Source organism: Glycine soja, chromosome 1 (assembly GCF_004193775.1).
Source record: "Glycine soja cultivar W05 chromosome 1, ASM419377v2, whole genome shotgun sequence".
Classification (NCBI taxonomy): domain Eukaryota; kingdom Viridiplantae; phylum Streptophyta; class Magnoliopsida; order Fabales; family Fabaceae; genus Glycine; species Glycine soja.
This window is the reverse complement of record NC_041002.1, coordinates 49,006,391-49,027,381: the sequence shown is the minus strand read 5'-3', so window position 1 is coordinate 49,027,381 and position 20,991 is coordinate 49,006,391. Positions and strand designations below refer to the sequence as shown.

Sequence of the window (20,991 nt, the reverse complement as noted above, 5' to 3'; positions counted from 1 at the left end):
AATGACATTTCAAGAGACTAAAACATAATTTTCTTAAATTTCAGAGATTAAAAAGATTAATTTTAAATTTGTGAAATTAAAATCAAATTTAATTACTTTAAATTTGATGAACTAAAAATATATTTAAATTTATCTAAATTATATAAAACTTGCCATAATTTTTAAAGGAGGTAATGAAGGGGAAACAAAAGCAATCTTAACAAATTTTTAAAATTAAACGTCTCTATTATATTTTTAAATCAATAAATAAATTAACTGTCTTTTTTCATATATATTTAGATCATGGGCCTTGTAATGGAAGCTTGTTTTTTATTTGCTCAATACAACAACAACATTATAATGAATTATTTTTAAATGGAACACCATAAATTGTTAAACACTATGCAATGTTTTATGAAAGTAATAATTGATTTTTATATTATTTGTAACTATATATTAAATAAGTTAATTTTATTTAAATATTTAATGTTAGTTCAAATATTTATTAATTAAAAATTAAAACTAATAAAATATAATTTTAAATAGGGTATTTATTATAAATAATAATAGAATATTAAAATTTGTTGAACAGAATACACTATTTTGGGCAAGTAATAAAAAAGGATGCCATTAGAATTTATTTTCAGTTTCCTTTATGTGCGCCTGGACCTACAGATGAATAAAAAAAATATATTATTCATATTTTACTAAAAGCAACACCAATGAAGGTCGAGAAATTTTCAAGGTTCAGAAACTAGCATCTTGTTTCGCCAGCCCTTGTGGCAAAACCACCCTAGCCTGCGAAACCAAACCACCCTAGCCTTCTAGCCTACGCCCTCTGCACCCTAAATCGCCAGTCAAAGTGGCGAAAACCACTGTATGACTATGTCGCCAGCTCCGGCGCCGGTGATGACTCCTCAGCTCGCGTTGTAGCTCGCGACTGATCTCGCCCAAGCAGAGATTCGCCGTCTCCAGCTTCCGGCCGGAACCGCGTCCCCTAATTGTTTCGTTTTTTTGTGTGGTTTTCGAGAGTTGAAATTCGCGTTCCGGCGGCGAAACGATGTCGTCGAAGGTGGTGTACGAAGGGTGGATGGTGCGGTACGGCCGGCGCAAGATCGGGCGATCGTTTATCCACATGAGGTACTTCGTGTTGGAGTCGCGGCTGCTCGCGTATTACAAGAGGAAACCGCAGGATAATCAGGTGGTTCTATCATTTTTTTTTTTTATCGAATTTCGCTTCTTCGTTTCAGTTTTTTGGGGAATTCAGTTATTATTACTATTGTTATTCTTTTTTTCTTCTATTTTTATTGTCTGTTGAAGTTTCCACTCCCCGGAATCACCTTTTGGGGGCATACTATGCTGTGGAAAAGGATGGGGAATTTGCGAGATTGCTTCTTCGACTTTATAATTTTTTTTATGCTTTCTGAACTTTTTTTGCTTTGCATCTTTTACTTTGTGGGAGGAAGGGTGGGTGTTGGAGAGTAGATGCTGCTCGCAAACTTGAGGATATTAACTTTTTTTTTTTGCTTTTGTTAGGTACCAATTAAAACACTGCTAATTGATGGCAACTGTAGAGTGGATGATAGAGGCTTGAAGACTCATCATGGACATGTGGGTTCTGCAATTAAATACGCACGTGTGAACACATACACGCACATATTTGTTTTGTCGGTAGCTATGCTTGTTGTGTGAGCTTTCTAGTCTTGAAATGATCAGTGACATGAACTGTGCTTGTTGCATGTTTGGTATGCATTTGTGTCAGTTTTAATCCGATTAGGAAATTGGATGTGTGGAATGGAGGGAGGTAAATGGTTGTGGAATGGTTTATGATGTGTGATGTATGCAAAGATGGTTCATCAATAATACCAACGGCATTTAGTAAAACAGAGAAAAAGCAAACAGGCCTCAACACTTTTTGGGGAGTAATGCTACTATGCTAGACATACATGAAAATTCGCACCCCTTTGTTTACCATCAGATTCACTTATGGAGCTGGGTAGGGTCCTGAGTTGTCCAAGATAGATTATTATTATTTTTTTCTTTTTAGATTAAAAAGGAAATCTAGAAAAGAATTCTAAAGCAGTGTTATCAATGGTGGAAGGCCAAAATTCTGCCTCATAAACACGCCATTGTGCCTTATGGTGCCGTTATTTTGGGCCTCCCTTCACAAATTGCCTATGGCAGTTGGAAAAAAATCTGCCATGCCATTCTGCCATGGCTGCTATTTAACAACATGATTCTAAAGTAAGAGGACAAGGTATCATTCTTCAATGTGACAGTAGAAGAAAAAAATAATTATAAAGTAGGAGGACAAGATACAATAACTCTGCAATCTCTCCTCATGTCTACTAGAGAAATCTCACTATCAAATGTATATGCTGAACACCAAGGGGGTGGGGGAGGGGAAAGCTGTTCTATACTTCTATCCGTTTTCGTCAAACTCGTGAGTTAACTCATGAACTTGTCCGAGTTTTTGTGTAAACATATATTTTTTGTATTATTCTTGTTAGTACCCTCATCCAGATTAAAATCAAACCTTACAAGCTCACTAGAATGAGAGGTATGCATGCTCACCTGGTGCAGGGTCGTCCAGTAACTGGATTATCCTTTTAGTCACAGTGTAAACTAGCAGATTTTTTCTTCTTCTTTTATATGAATAATTTCAAAGGAGGGAAAGATATTTCAAGAATTTTGGTATCATATTTTTTCTCCTTCATGTAAAGTTGAAGAAAACAATTTGGCTGTGGATGTGATTTCGAAAGTGCATTATATGTTGGGTTTTAGTAGTCGTATTTGTTGTTAAAATATAGCTTTCTTTAAACTATTTAAAAAATTTCCATATTGACAATGATTTTGTTCTTTTTATATGCCCACAATTTTTTTTTTGTGCAGATGGTTTATGTTTTGTCTGTTTACAACAAGAAAGAAAAGAACCATCGAATTATGGTGAGTGGATTTTCCTCACATTCATATATCCAGCATATATTTGTACCCTGCAGTTGCCTCATGTATGGATAAAAATATTAAATTCCTATGAATATAGTATACTTTTTGATTCTCGCGGATTACTGCATTTATTCAACTAATCCATAAACCATGAAAATCTCTTTCTTTCCTATCTCTATTTTGATAAGCCGAAACTAAAGCTTTAATTTTGTGTTGTGTAATAGTTTTAGTAAGTCTTGAAAGGGCCCCACAAAAACTTGATGCAAATAAATGAATTCTATCCATAATTACTATTATACATTTTGTTCTATTTTATTTTATTTTATAATTTTGCTTTTGCTGAGTAATATTATATTATTCTGGTTCTTACTACAGATGGCAGCATTTAACATCCAAGAAGCCCTAATTTGGAAGGAAAAAATTGAGTATGTCATTGATCAGGTCTGTTTCATTGAATTGCACAATCCTATTATGTTCTTTAAATATGGAACAATATCCATATTCCTAAATTTTTTGTAGACTTTTTCTCTCTTGACTCTCCCTGACGTATATTGGCTTGAAACATGAAAAGCATTTACTTGATACAAGGATATATTGCAATTTTACTTTGTAAACTCATCTTAGTAAGACATGCTTTCCTGTTGTGTGAGTTGATGCTATTGAACTTTGATGCATGCAGCATCAGGGAGCACAACCATCAAATGGCAACAAATATATTTCTTTTGAGTACAAATCTGGGATGGACAATGGGAAGACAGCTTCTTCCTCAGACCGAGAAAGCCAGTAAGTATTTTTGTGTTTGCTTTTTACCACTTACTGCTTGTTGAAGAAGGCAATGTGTAAAGTTTACCTGCTTTTTCTGTGCTGTTGTTTCATATTGTGTTGAATTATGCCTGTCTTCCTTTAGATTGTTTTCTCTCATTCCAATGTCCATTCTCAGGAGATGCTACTTAAATAATTGAGTGGGATATACTGGAACATGATTTAGTTTTTTAGGCCATTTTTTATTGCACTGCCGAGCAAATAGCTCCATTGTAGATAATTGTTGGATGCCAATGTTATTGTGTGTATCCTCCTATATATTCATAACATCCAATATATTTTTTGGATCACCAGGTTCAGTGCTCAGGAGGATGAAGATGAACCTCATCCAAATTTGTTAAGGAGGACCACAATTGGAAATGGTCTACTTTGTTTCCCTACAGCTTGTGGGCTTGCAATTACTCCTACAGTCTATATTTAAACCTTTCCTTTCTTGAGATGCAGGTCCTCCGGAATCAGTTTTTGACTGGACACGGGAAATAGACTCAGATTTGTCAAATCAGAATATCAATAATCAAGCATTCTCAAGAAAGCATTGGCGTCTTTTACAATGTCAAGATGGTTTGCTACATTTATTTACATGATAGAGCACATTCCTATTTTGATTACATAAAAGAAAAGTTATTCTAGTGATATATTCTAGATTTCTAGTGTTTACATGATTTGATATGTAGAAGTTGTATAAACTGAGATGATTTTATTTCTGAAATCTGCAGGACTTCGTACTTTTGAAGAACTTGGTGAAGTTGATTACCTTGTGCGTTATTTCCTGTCTTTCTTTATTTTCATGGTGAACTACATTTCATAGGATAGTTTGGGAAACACAATTATCTTCAATTTGCTTTTTTATGTAGCCAAGAAGCTGTAGTAAAGCTATGAAGGCAGTCGGTGTCGTGGAGGCAACTTGTGAAGAAATTTTTAAACTTGTGATGAGCATGGATGGGACACGGTTTGAGTAGGTTTTCCACAGTATTACCACTGTTTTTATGTTTCTGCATATTTGTGGTTGGCAGTTGGCACATATGATGTATATGGCAGGTTGTTATTTTTTGTTGTTTCTGGAGAAATATTGTTGTGATGTATGGGAGAGCAATTACACTTTAAGAGATTGTGATGTCAGCTAATACTACTTTAGATAGAGTTGCTTTGGATAAACTTCTCAACAAACACATATAGGAGCTTATAAAAAAACCAAACACATATAGGAGAAGAAAATAAAATGAATCAAGGAGTAAATAGATCAAATTTTTCTCGTAAGTTTAAATTAACTTGAACACCTCAAATTTTGAAGAGGATCGCTCATTTAACTTCTACATAAGCACCTATAAACTTAACAAGGCTTGACACTCTTGTCTAAGAGAAGTCCCAGTAGGTTTTACCATTGAAAAACACCCATAAATTAGAAATAATCTAAGCTGGGTCATATTCTACTATATCCTGGACAGTGTTGTCAAAGGAACCCAACCATATGTCCAGGGTACTAAGGCAAGGTTCCTGCAAGGGTGATCTATTCTTGGCACCTTAGGAATGCCTTTCTTGATAAGACTAGGAATGGCCCTACCCTAGTATCCTATAAAAACAGTAAATAACTCTGAAAGGACAACCATCTAATTTAATAACTTAGATGCTAAAGGGGGTAAAGTGGTCAGAATGTTGAGAAAAATACTAGGGGAGACTGGTCAAGGAGAGAAATGAAGCATTGCTATGTTATAAATGGTGATGAATGGGGTATTGTTAGTGGTGAAAGCTACTTACATATTTTTCTGCTATTTCTATGACTAGCAATGAGGGTGAGCCTTGAGACAATGGTAAAGTTGTGCTTTGGTGACCGGTTGGTCATAGGCTTGAATCTGGAAATAGCCTCTTTGCAAATGCAAGGGAAAGACTGCGTACAATGACCCTCCCCCATACTTTCGCGTAGCGAGGAGCCTTCTGACACCAGGGTATGTTAGTTTTCTATGACTAGGAATGATTTTTTTTGGTGGATGCTGGAGTAGTGGGAGATGAGAATGTTGAGGTGGATAAGTTGAATATTAAGATAAGAATATAAGATTATGAATGGAAGTATTTGGGAATATGTTGGAGTATCACCTATTGAGAAGATGATAGAAACTTGCCTAAGATGGGTTTGGTCATGTGAGGAAAACAGCTAAGAACCAACAGAGGCCGTGATGCGAAAGGTGGACCAAATGGAAGAGGGTTACATTAAAAAGGGTGGAGGAAGACCAAAGAAAAAAATAGGCAAAAAATTATTGAAAAATAAATTAATTTTGAATGAATTAATTGAAAGTTTGGTTTCCTAATAGCTCAATATTTTTATATGATCCATATAGCAGACCTGACCTAGTGGGTTAACACTTGGTTGTTATTGTAGATGGTAAACTGATGAGTCTTATTAAGATCATTCTGATTGATGAGGGGATTGAGGACTGTGAGGTACAAATTGTTTAGTTTTGACTGCAAGGTCAGAGGAGTAATTAGTTAGGAACCTCTATTATCTTCTTCATAATTGTGATAAAGATGAGTTGATTACTGTTGATGCACTGAGTCTGAGTATGATAACATAAACTGGAATATAGAAAAGATTTGGAAAATTTAGCAAGATTCTGGCATCACCCAGTTTGTTTCAGAAATTGTTCCAGTTATCACTTGAGTTAAATTAAAAATATTCACCGTAACACAAAAGTTAAACTTAATGAAAACTTACCAGATGGCAGTAAAACTGCTCCTGCAGATCTACAACAGGTCAAGGATGCTTTAATCTGTAGTGATAAGGGAAATACAGAAAACAAGTTTTTCTTTGTTTTAGATATTTGATGTTCCATAAATCTGCAAATATTTATTCGCATGTCTGCAGATGGGATTGCAGTTTCCTACATGGTAGTTTAGTTGAGGAGGTGGATGGGCATACGGCAGTTCTTTATCACCGACTTCAGCTAGACTGGTTCCCAATGTAAAGATAATCTATCTTCTCTATCGTTTATAATAGTTTGTAGTTTATATTAGAGTTAACCTATTTATTATTTTTGCATAAATGAATGGAGATGTCTTTTCTTGGAGAACCAAATTTATTTGTATCTTGTGTCATAAGTTTTCTGAATAAATTGTTTTATTTCTTGACATGTAAGCCTATATTTGGGTCTCCCACTTAAATCTGTTATTTTTTTTTTGTATATATGAAAGCATAATATGGGACTGGCTAAATGATTTAAGAAATGGTTGCACATCCCCGAAGTAAAGTGGTTAACTGTGTTGACCCAAACTGCTATGCATTTATTATTGCAGGTTTGTGTGGCCTCGTGATCTTTGTTATGTGCGATACTGGCGCCGAAATGATGATGGAAGTTATGGTAGGGATTTCTTTTTTTGTTCAAAGATTTTGGTATATTTTCATAGGAATTGCTAACAATGACACTTGTTAAGGAAACAAAAGCAGAGAGTATTAAATAAATAATTTATTATTTATTATATTGGGAACTCAAACATGTAATACATTTCTTTAGGTGATCATAAACATTTTATGGATGGCATTGGATGCTCCTTAATTGATGTGCTTAAAGCACTCGTTATCAAGATCCTACCTTGTGTTTATTACTTTGGAAGTTTGCATTGATGTTTCTTCTTCTTGCAGTTGTTTTATTTCGCTCTAGGGAACATGAAAACTGTGGTCCACAGCCTGGGTGTGTTCGGGCACATATTGAAAGTAAGATTAAATTCTTTATAGATCTGACTCTGTCCTTCAAAGTTCAAGAGAGTAGGATTGATCTACATTTCAATGGGTCTTGATGTCCTCAATTTATTATGGAATAGGTTATGCATATGACCTCTCTGGTGTTTTGTTAATAGTTTATTTTAAGAGCCTTGCCTCTTCTGATTTGAGTATTTTTTTCTTTATTAAACATTGTACTATTTTCTTTTTTCCGCTAAAGGAGAGTCATTCCTTTAGCTCCTTTTCCTCTTAGTATTAGTATTTATTTCTTTTTTAATAAAAAAAGAGGTTTAATTTCTATTTTGGTCCTCTAATTTATTTTTTAGGATGTTGCACGCATATGAACACACCCAATTTTAAATCTTAAAACTAATGGATCTATGTTTGGCAGTTTGTTAATTTCATTAGAATATTTATTCTGACAAACAATTACCTTACCTTAGTTACCTCCAATTGAATGGATATAATAATGATCTTTGGTTAGGGACAGCTAATTAGTTGGAAAATATCATGGAAATGCTACTACATCTAGGATGCCTGTTGTTTATCATATTGAGGTTGTTGGTTGCCTAGGATTGAAGTTTCCCTCTTTTAATGAATTGAAACATGTGAAATGTTTTCTTGATCTAAGAGATAAAAATGGAACCTTGCAGTGTGTTATCTGTCAGCTTAAAATGAAGATTGAACTTTATGATAAACTGATTTTATGTGATTTTTTTATCATTATCATTAGTATGCACTAGTTTTCAAGAATTATTTTTTGTTTCTACTGATTGATGCATCTCATGTATAGTTTTCTTTATGGTTCTGTTTTTCTTATTGAAATTTCTTAGGTCTAAGAACTACTTTCTACAGGTGGAGGATTTAATATTTCCCCCTTAAAACCTCGAAATGGGAGGCCCAGGACACAAGTCCAGCATCTTATGCAGATTGATCTGAAGGGATGGGGTGTGGGTTACTTGTCATCTTTTCAGCAGTATTGTGTCCGTCAAATGTTAAATAGTGTAGCTGGTGAGTTCATTTTCTTTTACAGTTTTACGCGACAATTTTCTTATAGATTGGTAACACTCTTCCTTCTATCATCATGGCTCCTTTTATATACCTTTCTCTTTCTATCAATTTGACAATTAAAAGTTGAGGAGTGGAGGTTGCCCCATTTTGGATTTTTCTTTTCTTTTGTGGGAGAGCCTGATGTGTAATGTGTTTCAAAATGCCTGTATTTTTTCCTTCTATTTCTACAGGTTTACGTGAATGGTTTGCTCAATCAGATGAAAGAAATGCTCATCCAAGAATTCCTGTCATGGTTAATATGTCCTCAACAGCTGTTTCTTCAAAGAAGAATCAGAAGCCAAATGATTTTTCTGTCAATCCTACTTCTCTTGATCAAATGAATGCTACAAGCAGAAGTTCTGCCTTGATAGATGAATATTCTGATGATGAAGAAGATTTTCAAATAGCAGAACCTGAACAAGAGGTTGTATTTGCATTCCCTCATCTATACTTTTGAGGTTTGCTTCATAAGTTCTAAGTGTTAATATTTTAATACTTTTCAGGCATACCAAATTGGTCTTGAGAATGATGTGAGAAAAACAGGTATTGCTTGCTATACCTTGATGAAGTTAATAATATTACAATTACAAACATGTGCATGAAGCACCTGCATACAAAGATGCATGCACATTAGAAGCTCAATTAAATCTTATCATAACATTTTCCTAAACTGAAGCCTTGGAAGAAGAACCGGCACATGAAATTGACTTTTCTTCCTTTTCGGGCAATTTGCGCCGAGATGACCGTGATAATGCTCGGGACTGCTGGAAAATTTCTGATGGAAACAACTTCAGAGTCAGAAGCAAGCATTATTGCTATGACAAAACAAAGGTCTTCTCTTGTTATTTCTTTATACGCACGCTTCCTGAATCAAAATTGATCATTGTTTGGGTGTATTCATATTCCTTCGTGGTTAACCTAGAAGGTTCCTGCTGGAAAACATATGCTGGACCTTGTTGCTGTTGATTGGTTTAAAGACTCAAAAAGAATGGACCATGTGGCTAGGCGTCATGGTTGTGCGGCGCAAGTGAGTTATTTAACTTAGCCTTGTCTGTTTTTTGTTACTTGATGAAGATTATTGGTTGGTGATTTGAACTAGCTATTTTGTTACAGAAAATAGGGGTAAACTCAATTACAGAGATCACAAGTCCATCACAAACATGCATAGCACAAAAGAAAACAAAAGATAGGCATTGTAATGATTGTAGAACTTCAAGGATCTGCAAATTTTCCTATCCAAAGGCCCCAAAACTCAATCAGTTACTGAATCCCCTATCCCTCTGCCACCCTTCCCTTTTATCTTTGCTTCTAATCCTTCCCTCTTCCTTCCCACCCTCCTAGCCAGGTGTGCCAGGTTGTTAAGATCCAAATCCCTCTTCTGCCCCTTACTCAATTCCCCTGTGGTTAAGAGTAGTTGCTAACATTACTTTCTCCCAAAAGATCCACCTTGTCCTCTAGGTGGTCTGGGAGGTCATTATAAGTATCCTGTAGCAACTGAAAGTTTACCAGGTTCCCTTTGTTTGAAGCACAATAATGAAGTGATAATTGAAGCCTAATAATAATTTGATTATTTTTCATTATTCTATGTCTGCTTCTTGTCACTTGTATACATGATTGTATTTTGTTGCATAAATATTTAATGAGTGAATCGTTATGGGAAAATTAAATTCTCCTTCCTCATGGTTGGTGCTTATTGTTTACACCAAATAGCCATCCTATTTGGGACATAAAAACACCAACCCCTGTTAACTGAAATGGGGCATGATGATGCTTAAGAATTTAATGAAATTCCATGTTAACTCTTTAGCTAAAAATGTTATACAAAGATGGAGCAGAACCACCCCCCTCTCTTTTCTAAACTATTGTTGACACCATCTTTGTTTTTTGATAATGAACTTATTCATTAAAGTTGAATGTTTAAACCCAAAATCCCTCATTCAATTTGAATTTTTTTTATACCCTACCAACCCCAGATTAAAATACAGTATACAGTATGCTCCATGGCTTATCCTTGTCATCCTTGTAAGGCTGCTGTGGGTGGTGATTGCAAAATGGAATGAATGTATACAACACACTGCTACTGTTGTAATTTTTTTTTAAAATGCTCTCTGGGTTTAAAACACCCCACACCTGCACTATTTTTTAAACACCTTACTGCAGACCAAGATAGCCCCCAAACCTGCAAACCCACACATTTGCAATTGAAACACATAAATTAAGGGAGGATAATATCTTTGCTTAAACGGGATGGTTATCAGTTATAATATACAATGAGGTGAATTTGATTTCCATTTTTATTATTTATTGAAGTTGTAGAGTGGGTTGTATGTTTTATTAAGGCTTTTGCTGACAATAGTCCTAATTTTGTGTCTATGTAGGTTGCTTCAGAAAAAGGATTTTTCTCCATTGTTATTAATCTTCAAGTGAGTTCCTTTCTTCATGTGACTGACTCAACTACTCAACTTTAAACTTCGAAGGTTTAGAATTAGAAGTTAACAAATGCATGTTGTTTGGTTGTAGGTGCCTGCATCAACACACTATAGTATGGTATTTTATTTTGTGACAAAGGAGTTAGTTTCTGGATCCCTCTTGCATCGCTTTGTTGATGGTGATGATGAGTTTCGAAACAGCAGGTTTAAGCTCATACCATCAGTCCCAAAGGTATTTACTGAAGTTTGTCATCATTATAATTAGGCAACTTTGACTGCCTTTGCTAGTCTATTTTATAATTTGTGGCTATCATTCTTATGTAGTTAAGTCTTAATATGGGCTTTGCCATTTTTTTCTTGTATTCATTATCTTATCTTTGTTTAATATTCTCCATGTGATTAATTTTGAGGTGGATGCTTTTATGTCATCTGGTTCTTTCCAGTAGCTTTTTTCTTTCCGCTTTTCGTTAGATTTGGTGTTATAGTCTTGTAATTTACTAGAGAAAGTAAACCATTTGTACTGTAAATAAAATTTTAGATGCTCTGTACCAAATGGGCTTTTATTTTTTGGGTGTGTCTGGGGGGGTTAGAAGAGGTGGGTAAATTCAACTGAGGAACTCATAATGTTTATCAGTTTGATAAGCGGTAGGCAAATTATAGTGACACTTCCTGTGGTTTCTTGAAGTTTTACACGATTTCCCCGCCATTTTAACTCCTATAGTAACCCCCTTATTTGTTTGAAATACATTGCATTGTGTACCCTTGTTACTCGAACACATTAAAACGTGTACCTCGTAAGAGGGGCTACTGTTGTAAGCATTACAAGGGCAGGGATATCGTGTGAAATTTCAAGAAACCACACAGGATGTCAATGGAATTTGTCCTAAATGATAAATACAGCAACAAAAGCCTTAACCCACTAGGTGAGGTCGGCTACATGGATTACACAAACCATTTGGCTCAGTTGAAGACTAAAACTTCAAATATATTATTTACTGAGATTCTTCTTAATAACTTTGGATGCATCACAACAGCCAATCCTTTTCCAAATAGATGGGGTTAGCTACATGAATTAAGTGACGTGACGCCATATTGTTGCGTTAATCATGTGTATAGTATAGACAAATTATCAACCTCTGTATTCTTCTAAATTGTTTTGCTTATATTTTTCTTGATCTCCCTTTGTCTCTAGTGATTGACCTTACACTTCATTGGCTTCACAAAATGGAAAAATAAAAAAGGGAACAAAACAGTTCTCATAGTCTAGATTCTAGAACAAGATTCACTGCATATTCATGATGCATTACATAAGTAAACAGTAGTCTATATTCTTATTTCAAGTGTTTTTCCTTCATATTTGCCAAATTGCTTGTTGGGTTATTCTGCCCTGCACATAACACTTACAAGAATGAAGAAAAGTTGGCTCAAATATTTGGGCTTACTGAATTTATAATTTATTGAATTTCACCAACTTTTATCAGCTGTGTTTTAGTGTAACTGGTTTAGCCAAGTGGTCATAGGTTAAACCATGGGTTTGAAAACCAAGGTTTCAAGTGCTGCTGTGCATCTGTGGGGACTGGGGAGTTCCCATTCGAAGTTTATTGACCCTATGCCTGATTTAGGTCTAGATTATAGAACAATTTAGACCAATGAAGGTGGCATGGTGGTTTGTTTACCATCTGTAGGATTGCAGTACGTCTTATCATAAATACAATTTTCAAAATTGACCATATAATGAGGATTTGAGTTTTAATTCCTTTGTTTTGTCGCTACCATGCAAGGCTTGATGGGCTGATGTGCATAGCCAGTGTGTGTGTGTGTGTGTGTGTGTATATTAGTTTGTACAGTCCTTAAAACAAATGCGCCTTAAGTTGGTATATGCAGCTGTGGAGCTGCCTGCTACCAAGTTGATGCATATGTATTTTGGTCTAAAGCTCAATCCGCATAACTGAATCTCTTATCATTACCATATTTTTGGTTTTTATGACTTTCTCTTTCATTTTCTTCTGTTTATATTTATGGTTTTTGATTTTATTTCTTTTCAACTTCTATTTGTATTTTATTACTACCATCTTTCCTTAAAGGATGGAGAAACAGCATATGTTTCTCTTTGCACTCCTTATTGATTTTCCATCTTAAAAATGCAGGGCTCATGGATTGTACGCCAGAGTGTTGGTAGTACTCCTTGTTTACTGGGAAAGGCGGTTGATTGCAACTATATTCGGGGTCCCAAGTATTTAGAAGTAAATTTTCATTCAATATCTTTATAAATTTTTGTCTGTCTTGTTGTAGGAAGTTTCCTACTAATGGATGATGTATGTATCCTAACTTTTCTGCCATGGTTTTTTAATCAATTACTTTTTATTTGTAGATTGATGTTGATATTGGTTCTTCTACTGTTGCTAATGGAGTTTTGGGTCTGGTTATTGGTGTGATTACAACATTGGTGGTTGATATGGCTTTTCTTGTACAGGTGAGCTTGATATACTAGTAATTAACATTTAAACAAGTCATGGGATTAAGTGGCAGCAATTGGGCTAGAGCTATTTTGTTGCATTCAGTGTGGAAATTGTTGAATGTTGAATATTTCTTTTGTATTTTAGCCTTGTTTGGTAGCTTAATCTGTAAGCCTTATTCAGAAGGCAGCAGTGAGATGCCACTGTCATCTCTCCTCTCTCTTTTTTGTATCCTATATATATGTAACATTTTGAATCTAATAAAGCTGTGAGAGAAAGTGAGGTTTTGACTCCTCCTCACCTTCATTTCAAGTTGGCATCAGAGCAGGTGTCATCCGCCGTCGCCCGCCGCCGTCCGCCGCAACCGCCGCCGTCTGCCGCCGCCGCCGTCACTTTCCGGCGGCCATTTCTCCGGCGAAGCCAGGGTTAGGCTCGCCTTGGGAAGCGTGAGCCAGCCGGCCAACTCGCGTCAGCAACGGAGCAGCCACGCGCCGCCACGCGCCGCCACCGTCCTGCGCGTCCTCCGGCGCGTGCAGTCCACGCGCCGCCGTCCCGGCGCCGGAATCGCGCCGCGCCTCCGCCGTTCTCTTGGTCGGCTTCTCCTGAGTCCGTTCCAGCCCTCAGCTTCCAGTTTCGTCACCTGGAACGCTACAGTCCTATTCTCTCCACCTTTTTGCTCCCTTAGGGTTTCACCTTGTGGGTCAAAATGGTTTCCCCTGGACCTGTTTTCTCCTTCTCCGGGACTCCAACCATCACAGCTGCTAAACTCAATTGGAAAAATTACCCCTCATGGTCTGCTTCCGTAGAACTTTGGTTTCTTGGTCAAGGACACCATGACCACTTGGAGAAAGCTTCCGATTCTGTTTCAAGTGACAAAAGAGCCGAATGGGAGAAGCTTGATTATCAACTGTGTGCTGTGTTATGGCAATCAGTTGAGCCGGATATTTTGGATATCCTTAGATCATTTAAAACGTGTCGTTCCTTTTGGAAGAAGGCTCAAGAAATTTTTGCCAATGATATTCAGAGCTTATTTGATGCAACCATGAAGGTTACAGCCCTTAAGCAAACCAGCCATGACATGATTGCTCATGTGGGTAAGGCTCGGGCTGCCGTGGAAGAGCTGAGAAAGTTTCTTGTGGCTGATTCATTAGAAGAAGTGAACAGGAAACTGGACAAGTTTTACATGGTCCTTATCCTGAGAAGCTTACACTCAGACTTTGATCATGTTCGTGATCAAGTACTCGCTGGGGATCAGGTTCCATCCATGGATTCTCTCATCACTAGGCTTCTCCGTGTGCCTCACTTATCGAAGGATGAAAATCCTACTGATAGTGTGGAGACGTCAGCAATGGTTGCATCACGTGGTAGAGGAGGCGGTCGCAACAGCAGAGGAGGCCGCAATGGAAGGGGTGGACGTCCTCATTGCACCTACTGCAAGAGGATGGGTCACACCCAAGAGAATTGTTATTCGTTGCATGGGTTTCCTGACAAGGTTGCACAGGTTTCTAGATCAGAGAAAGCAGAGTCTAAGTTCTCTGATGAGGAGTATCAGGAGTATTTGAAGCTCAAATCTGAGAGACCCAGCAACCAAGCTCAATCCTCATCTGTACCATGTTTTTCAACAGCTTGTATCTCTCAATCAATTGAAGGTCCTAGTCCTTGGATACTCGACTCAGGTGCCTCTGACCATATTTCTGGTAATAAGTCTTCCTTTTCATCCTTTTCCTTACCAAAAATTCCTCACCTCGTCACTGTAGCTAATGGCTCCAAGGTTGCGTCTCAAGGAAGTGGTCAAGTTTCATTGTCTCCTTCCTTGAAATTAAACTCTGTTTTATTCCTTCCGCAGTGTCCCTATAATTTAATCTCACTAAGTCAATTAACTCGTTCGTTAAATTGTTCAGTAACCTTTACTGCTAATTCTTTTGTTATTCAGGAACATGGGACGGGGCGACTGATTGGAGAAGGACATGAATCACGAGGACTTTACTATTTGGAATCCAGTCCACCTGGGTCTTGTTTTGCAATCTCAAAACCCAAACTTTTGCATGATCGTCTAGGACACCCAAGTTTATCAAAATTGAAGATGATGGTCCCTGGTCTTAAGAATCTTCGAGTCTTAGATTGTGAGTCTTGTCAACTAGGAAAACATGTCAGGTCGTCATTTCCTCAAACTGTACAAAGATGTAACTCGGCTTTCTCTACCATTCATTCTGATATTTGGGGACCAAGTCGTGTTACATCTTTTGGTTTTCGATATTTTGTAACCTTCATTGATGAATTCTCCAGATGTACTTGGGTTTATTTAATGAAAGACAGATCTGAACTTTTGCCTATATTTGTGTCATTCTACAATGAAATTGAGAATCAATTTGGAAAAACAATTAAAATTTTCAGAAGTGATAATGCTAAAGAGTATTTCTCTCATGATCTTTCTTCTTTTCTGTCTTCCAAAGGTATTCTACATCAATCCACATGTCCTCACACACCACAACAAAATGGTATTGCAGAAAGGAAGAATCGTCATCTTCTTGAAACTGCACGCTCCCTAATGCTAAATTCGAATGTTCCGATACATCATTGGGGAGATGCGGTGCTTACTGCTTGTTTCCTAATAAATCGGATGCCTTCTTCTTCTCTTGAAAACCAAATTCCTCACTCACTTGTCTTTCCTCATGATCCTTTATTTCATGTCTCTCCTAAAGTGTTTGGTTGTACCTGTTTTGTTTATGATTTGTCTCCTGGTTTAGATAAACTCTCTGCTAGGTCAGTCAAATGTGTCTTCCTGGGTTATTCTCGTCTTCAAAAGGGTTACAAATGCTACTCTCCAACCATGAGACGATACTACATGTCTGCAGATGTAACCTTCTTTGAAGACACACCTTTCTTTTCACCCTCCGTGGACCATTCTTCATCTCTTCAGGAAGTTCTTCCTATTCCTTCTCCTTATCCCCTAGATAACTCAGGCCAAAATGTCAGTATTGTTCCATCTTCCTCACCAAATTCACCTGAAGTCATCTTACCACCTCTGACTACAGATCAACACAGGACAAGGCAGATTGGATCTCCAGTACCTAAAGCCTCTCCTAGTGATTCTCGTCCTTCTTCAACCAGTCCTCCACTCATGGATCCGCCCTCTCCTTCCACTTCTTCTCCTCATTCTGATTCACATTGGCCCATTGCCATCAGAAAAGGTACTCGTTCTACTCGTAATCCTCATCCTATTTATAATTTCTTAAGCTATCACCGTTTGTCTCCTTCATACAGTTCCTTTGTTTGTTCATTGTCTTCCCTTGCCATTCCTTCCACTGTCCGTGAGGCACTTGATCATCCTGGCTGGAGACAGGCTATGATTGATGAAATGCAGGCCCTTAAAAATAATGGTACTTGGGAGCTTGTTCCTCTTCCCCCTGGTAAGACCCCTGTGGGTTGTAGGTGGGTCTACACTGTTAAAGTTGGGCCCACTGGTGAGGTTGATCGGCTTAAGGCTCGTTTGGTAGCTAAAGGCTACACACAGGTATATGGCATTGATTACTGTGATACTTTCTCTCCTGTCGCCAAACTCACCACTGTTCGTCTGTTTCTTGCTATGGCTACTATTCGTCACTGGCCCCTCCATCAGCTTGATATTAAGAATGCCTTTCTCCACGGTGATCTTGAGGAGGATATTTATATGGAGCAACCACCTGGGTTTGTTGCTCAGGGGGAGTATGGCCTTGTGTGTAAGCTTCATCGATCTCTCTATGGGTTGAAGCAATCTCCTCGTGCTTGGTTTGGTAAATTTAGTCATGTTGTTCACATGTTTGGACTGAAACGAAGTGAAGCTGATCACTCTGTATTTTATTGTCATACATCTCCTGGAAAATGTGTTTATCTAATGGTCTATGTTGATGATATAGTGATTACAGGGAATGATGCTACTAAGATCAGCCAGCTAAAAGAGCATCTATTCAGTCATTTTCAGACCAAAGATTTGGGATCTTTGAAGTATTTCCTTGGTATTGAAGTGGCTCAATCAGGAGATGGTGTTGTGATCTCTCAGAGGAAGTATGCCCTTGATATTTTAGAAGAAACAGGTATGCAAAATTGTAGACCTGTTGAAAGTCCTATGGATCCTAATTTGAAGCTCATGGCAGATCAAAGTGAAGTTTATCCTGACCCCGAGAGATATAGGAGGCTTGTGGGAAAACTCATTTACCTTACCATCACTAGACCTGATATCTCCTTTGCTGTGGGAGTGGTTAGCCAATTTATGCAAAATCCTCATTTGGACCATTGGAATGCTGTCATGCGTATTTTGAGGTATATTAAGAGAGCTCCTGGACAAGGGTTGTTGTATGAAGACAAAGGTAATACGCAATTATCAGGATATTGTGATGCTGATTGGGCTGGCTGTCCCATGGATAGGAGGTCTACATCAGGCTATTGTGTCTTCATTGGAGGAAATCTTGTTTCTTGGAAAAGCAAGAAACAGACGGTTGTAGCTCGGTCTAGTGCAAAAGCTGAATATCGATCGATGGCTATGGTTACTTGTGAACTCATGTGGATTAAACAATTTCTGCAAGAATTGAGGTTTTGTGAAGAGTTGCAAATGAAGTTGTATTGTGATAATCAGGCTGCTCTTCATATTGCCTCAAACCCAGTCTTTCATGAAAGGACTAAGCATATAGAGATTGATTGTCATTTCATTCGAGAGAAGCTTCTGTCCAAGGAGATTGTCACTGAGTTCATTGGTTCTAATGACCAGCCAGCGGATATTTTGACTAAGTCCCTAAGAGGACCCAGAATTCAGACTATATGTTCCAAGCTTGGTGCATATGATTTATATGCTCCAGCTTGAGGGGGAGTGTTGAATGTTGAATATTTCTTTTTGTATTTTAGCCTTGTTTGGTAGCTTAATCTGTAAGCCTTATTCAGAAGGCAGCAGTGAGATGTCACTGTCATCTCTCCTCTCTCTTTTTTGTATCCTATATATATGTAACATTTTGAATCTAATAAAGCTGTGAGAGAAAGTGAGGTTTTGACTCCTCCTCACCTTCATTTCAAGTGAAATTTTCATGTTCATATTGCACAAGCATAATGGCTTTGATTTCACATTTTCTAGTCGTACTTGATTTTAGTTGAAATCATTTAGGTAGGTTGTAGGTCTTCAATATTTCAGATTGTGGAGACCTGCTAAATGACATGACAACAAATCTGTTACTGTTTTTACGAATTGTGTTAAATTTCATTACCTGTTTTTCCTACAACTGCTAGGAATTATAAATACTCTATGAAGCTGAGCTAGTTATGCGTAACAAAAACATTTTTTCCAAAGTAACAATATCTTGCTCTGCTGTGTGTGTTTTGAAGATTCACTGCATGCTGCTGCTTTTATGTTTGCACTTTTGTATTTGGGAATGGTATGTATATTCTGAAATTGAGTGCACTTGATTTAGCTAAAAAAAAAGTTTCACTGGTGGTGATACTATTATGTAGATGAAGTCTTCTATTAAAATTAAAATTTTGTAAATCTTTAAGCACTAAATGATAAGATGGATAGCAAACTTTGTAGTGGAAGTGTGAATTTGGTTGTTAATTGAGTTGAGGTCACGTTGTATTGTGTCCAAGAAGTGTCCATTACTTTACCTAATATGTATGGGAGAGATGGATAGTGGATACTACGATGTGGTACATACTCTGATGCCGAATTATGATCAAGGAAAATACACTAGCTTTGCTTTCTTCATTACCATTGTTAATAATAGCTATCTATGTTGGTCTGAATTTGTTGCTTAAGTATTTGTATCAAAACAGATGCTTTTTTACTAAAAGTTCTCAATTTGGTGTGAAAATCTTGAATGGGTTCAAATTTTAAATGTTGGGGATTTTTCTATCACGACCTATAATTTGTTTTGAACCGGGAGCTTTGGAATATTAGGCATGTGCGTTTGAGAGGTAAAAATTGTTCTTGGTTCTGAATAAATGCTTGACAAGTTAAACTAATTTTCACAATGGATTGTTTGACTGTTCTTTGATGTTTTAGTGTGTATTGTGAAATTGCGACAAAATTATTATTGACAGGCAAATACACCTGATGAATTGCCCGAGAGGCTTATTGGAGCTGTTCGTATTTCTCATTTAGAGCTCAAATCTGCCATCGTCCCAAAACTGGAACCAGATCCATCATGACTGACCGAGTCGTTTCTGTTCTTCTATACAAAATCATTTGTTTGCAATATGCAGGTGTACCATTTTTTTTCCACTGTGATTTAGGTTCATTGTTTTATAATTGGGTTCTTCTATGAAATCTTAAAAGGAAATTCTTCTTTCCTTTTCCCCCTTTCTTGGTTTTTTTTTTTTTGTAGTTCATTTAAGTGTTAAGCTGATAGGATCTGTATTTTGTCAATGTATTCATATTCGGATATATTTCATCTGATTATGAAGTATTGCCATATAGTTCTAAACATTTTTTTTTGTAACTCCCAGTAAGTTAGAAGAAAAAGGGAAAGTTTTCGGTCATTTCATCCCGTCATGGAATTTGCTCGTGTAATAATGTACATAGTTTCTCCTTCATGACATCTCTCATCACCAAAGATTGTATCTACATTTTGTAGTAATGCAGTTTCTTTCTCATTTCTAAGGTTTTATATGTGAAAAGGTTGCCAACTTCCTGTTTAGTAATGAGGGGAGAACGAATGGTGTCATTCTTAACATTTTCTTCCGAAGTTTTTTTGTTGTTTTATGTATAGATTAGGAGTGCCTTTTTATTTTTTACTTACCTATTTCTTTTCACTTTAATTTTCTATTTGAACAAGTGGTACACGATGATTGGATGAGAATGAATGGTGTCATTACTCATTTGTTTGCCATTGAGTATATCTCTCATATAAGATTAATTTTTTATGCATTGGAAATTGCATGACCTGATTTCACTATAATCCACTGAGTAACCAATCTGTTCTGTTTATTCAAGGCCAATATTTATTTCTTGAGGGTCTAAATATTTTTTTCGTCCATGTAATTTAATGTTTTCTTTTTCATTTTTCGTCATTATAATTTTTCTATTTTAATACAAAATGTGTTTGTTTTATTTTTTGTCTTTAAAGTATTTTAGATTTTTAAACAGTAAAAAGATGTTTTGAATTGTGGAAAAAGTTATTATTAAAAATGCTTTAACGAAGAAAAATAAAATATATATTTTGTAAGGATTAAAATGAAAAAAAAAATATAAAGACATTTTAACCAAATAATTAAATATAAGTGGTTAATATATTGAAGTTAAAGGATAAATTGTTCAAATAGTATTTGAGTTTAATTCTTTTGAGGGAAATAATTTTAGATTAGTATTTATTTATTTTTCAGTCGAATTACGGAAATGGGATAATGAATAAATGAGTGGGTGGTTTGGTTATTTCTGAAATAAATATATAAAATGATAGTTTTTTAACATGTAATAGAAATGTAATTAAAATTAACAAATTTTATCCTGGAAACACTTATAAGTGCTTATAGCAGAGAGAGAAATGAAGAGTGTGAATTAGATTTTTACTACGTGTAATGAATATAGTTCTAAAAAACCTTTAAAGATAATATTGTAGCCTATACGTAAAAGCTTGGAAAA

The 20,991-nt window shown here is 36.4% G+C and overlaps 1 protein-coding gene across 5 annotated transcripts; it reads left to right on the top strand.

Moving 5' to 3' along the window:
• Window positions 1-692: 692 nt before the first annotated feature.
• Window positions 693-20,010, top strand: LOC114418153 (protein ENHANCED DISEASE RESISTANCE 2-like). Of its 5 annotated transcripts, none has more exons than XM_028383364.1 (22): window positions 693-1,180; window positions 1,516-1,590; window positions 2,872-2,925; window positions 3,301-3,366; window positions 3,605-3,708; window positions 4,042-4,109; window positions 4,192-4,308; window positions 4,464-4,504; window positions 4,602-4,702; window positions 6,605-6,700; window positions 7,033-7,097; window positions 7,379-7,450; window positions 8,312-8,467; window positions 8,698-8,930; window positions 9,010-9,049; window positions 9,183-9,337; window positions 9,429-9,533; window positions 10,885-10,929; window positions 11,027-11,167; window positions 13,083-13,178; window positions 13,307-13,408; window positions 19,452-20,010. In XM_028383364.1, exons 1-22 carry the CDS (start codon window positions 1,040-1,042, stop codon window positions 19,557-19,559), a joined length of 2,181 nt encoding a protein of 726 aa, XP_028239165.1. In that variant the 5' UTR covers window positions 693-1,039; the 3' UTR covers window positions 19,560-20,010. The 5 variants fall into 5 exon arrangements, with proteins under 5 accessions (XP_028239165.1, XP_028239174.1, XP_028239156.1 ...); XM_028383373.1 differs by having other exon boundaries at window positions 693-1,183; window positions 9,432-9,533; XM_028383355.1 differs by having other exon boundaries at window positions 693-1,183.
• The last annotated feature ends 981 nt before the right edge of the window (window positions 20,011-20,991 follow it).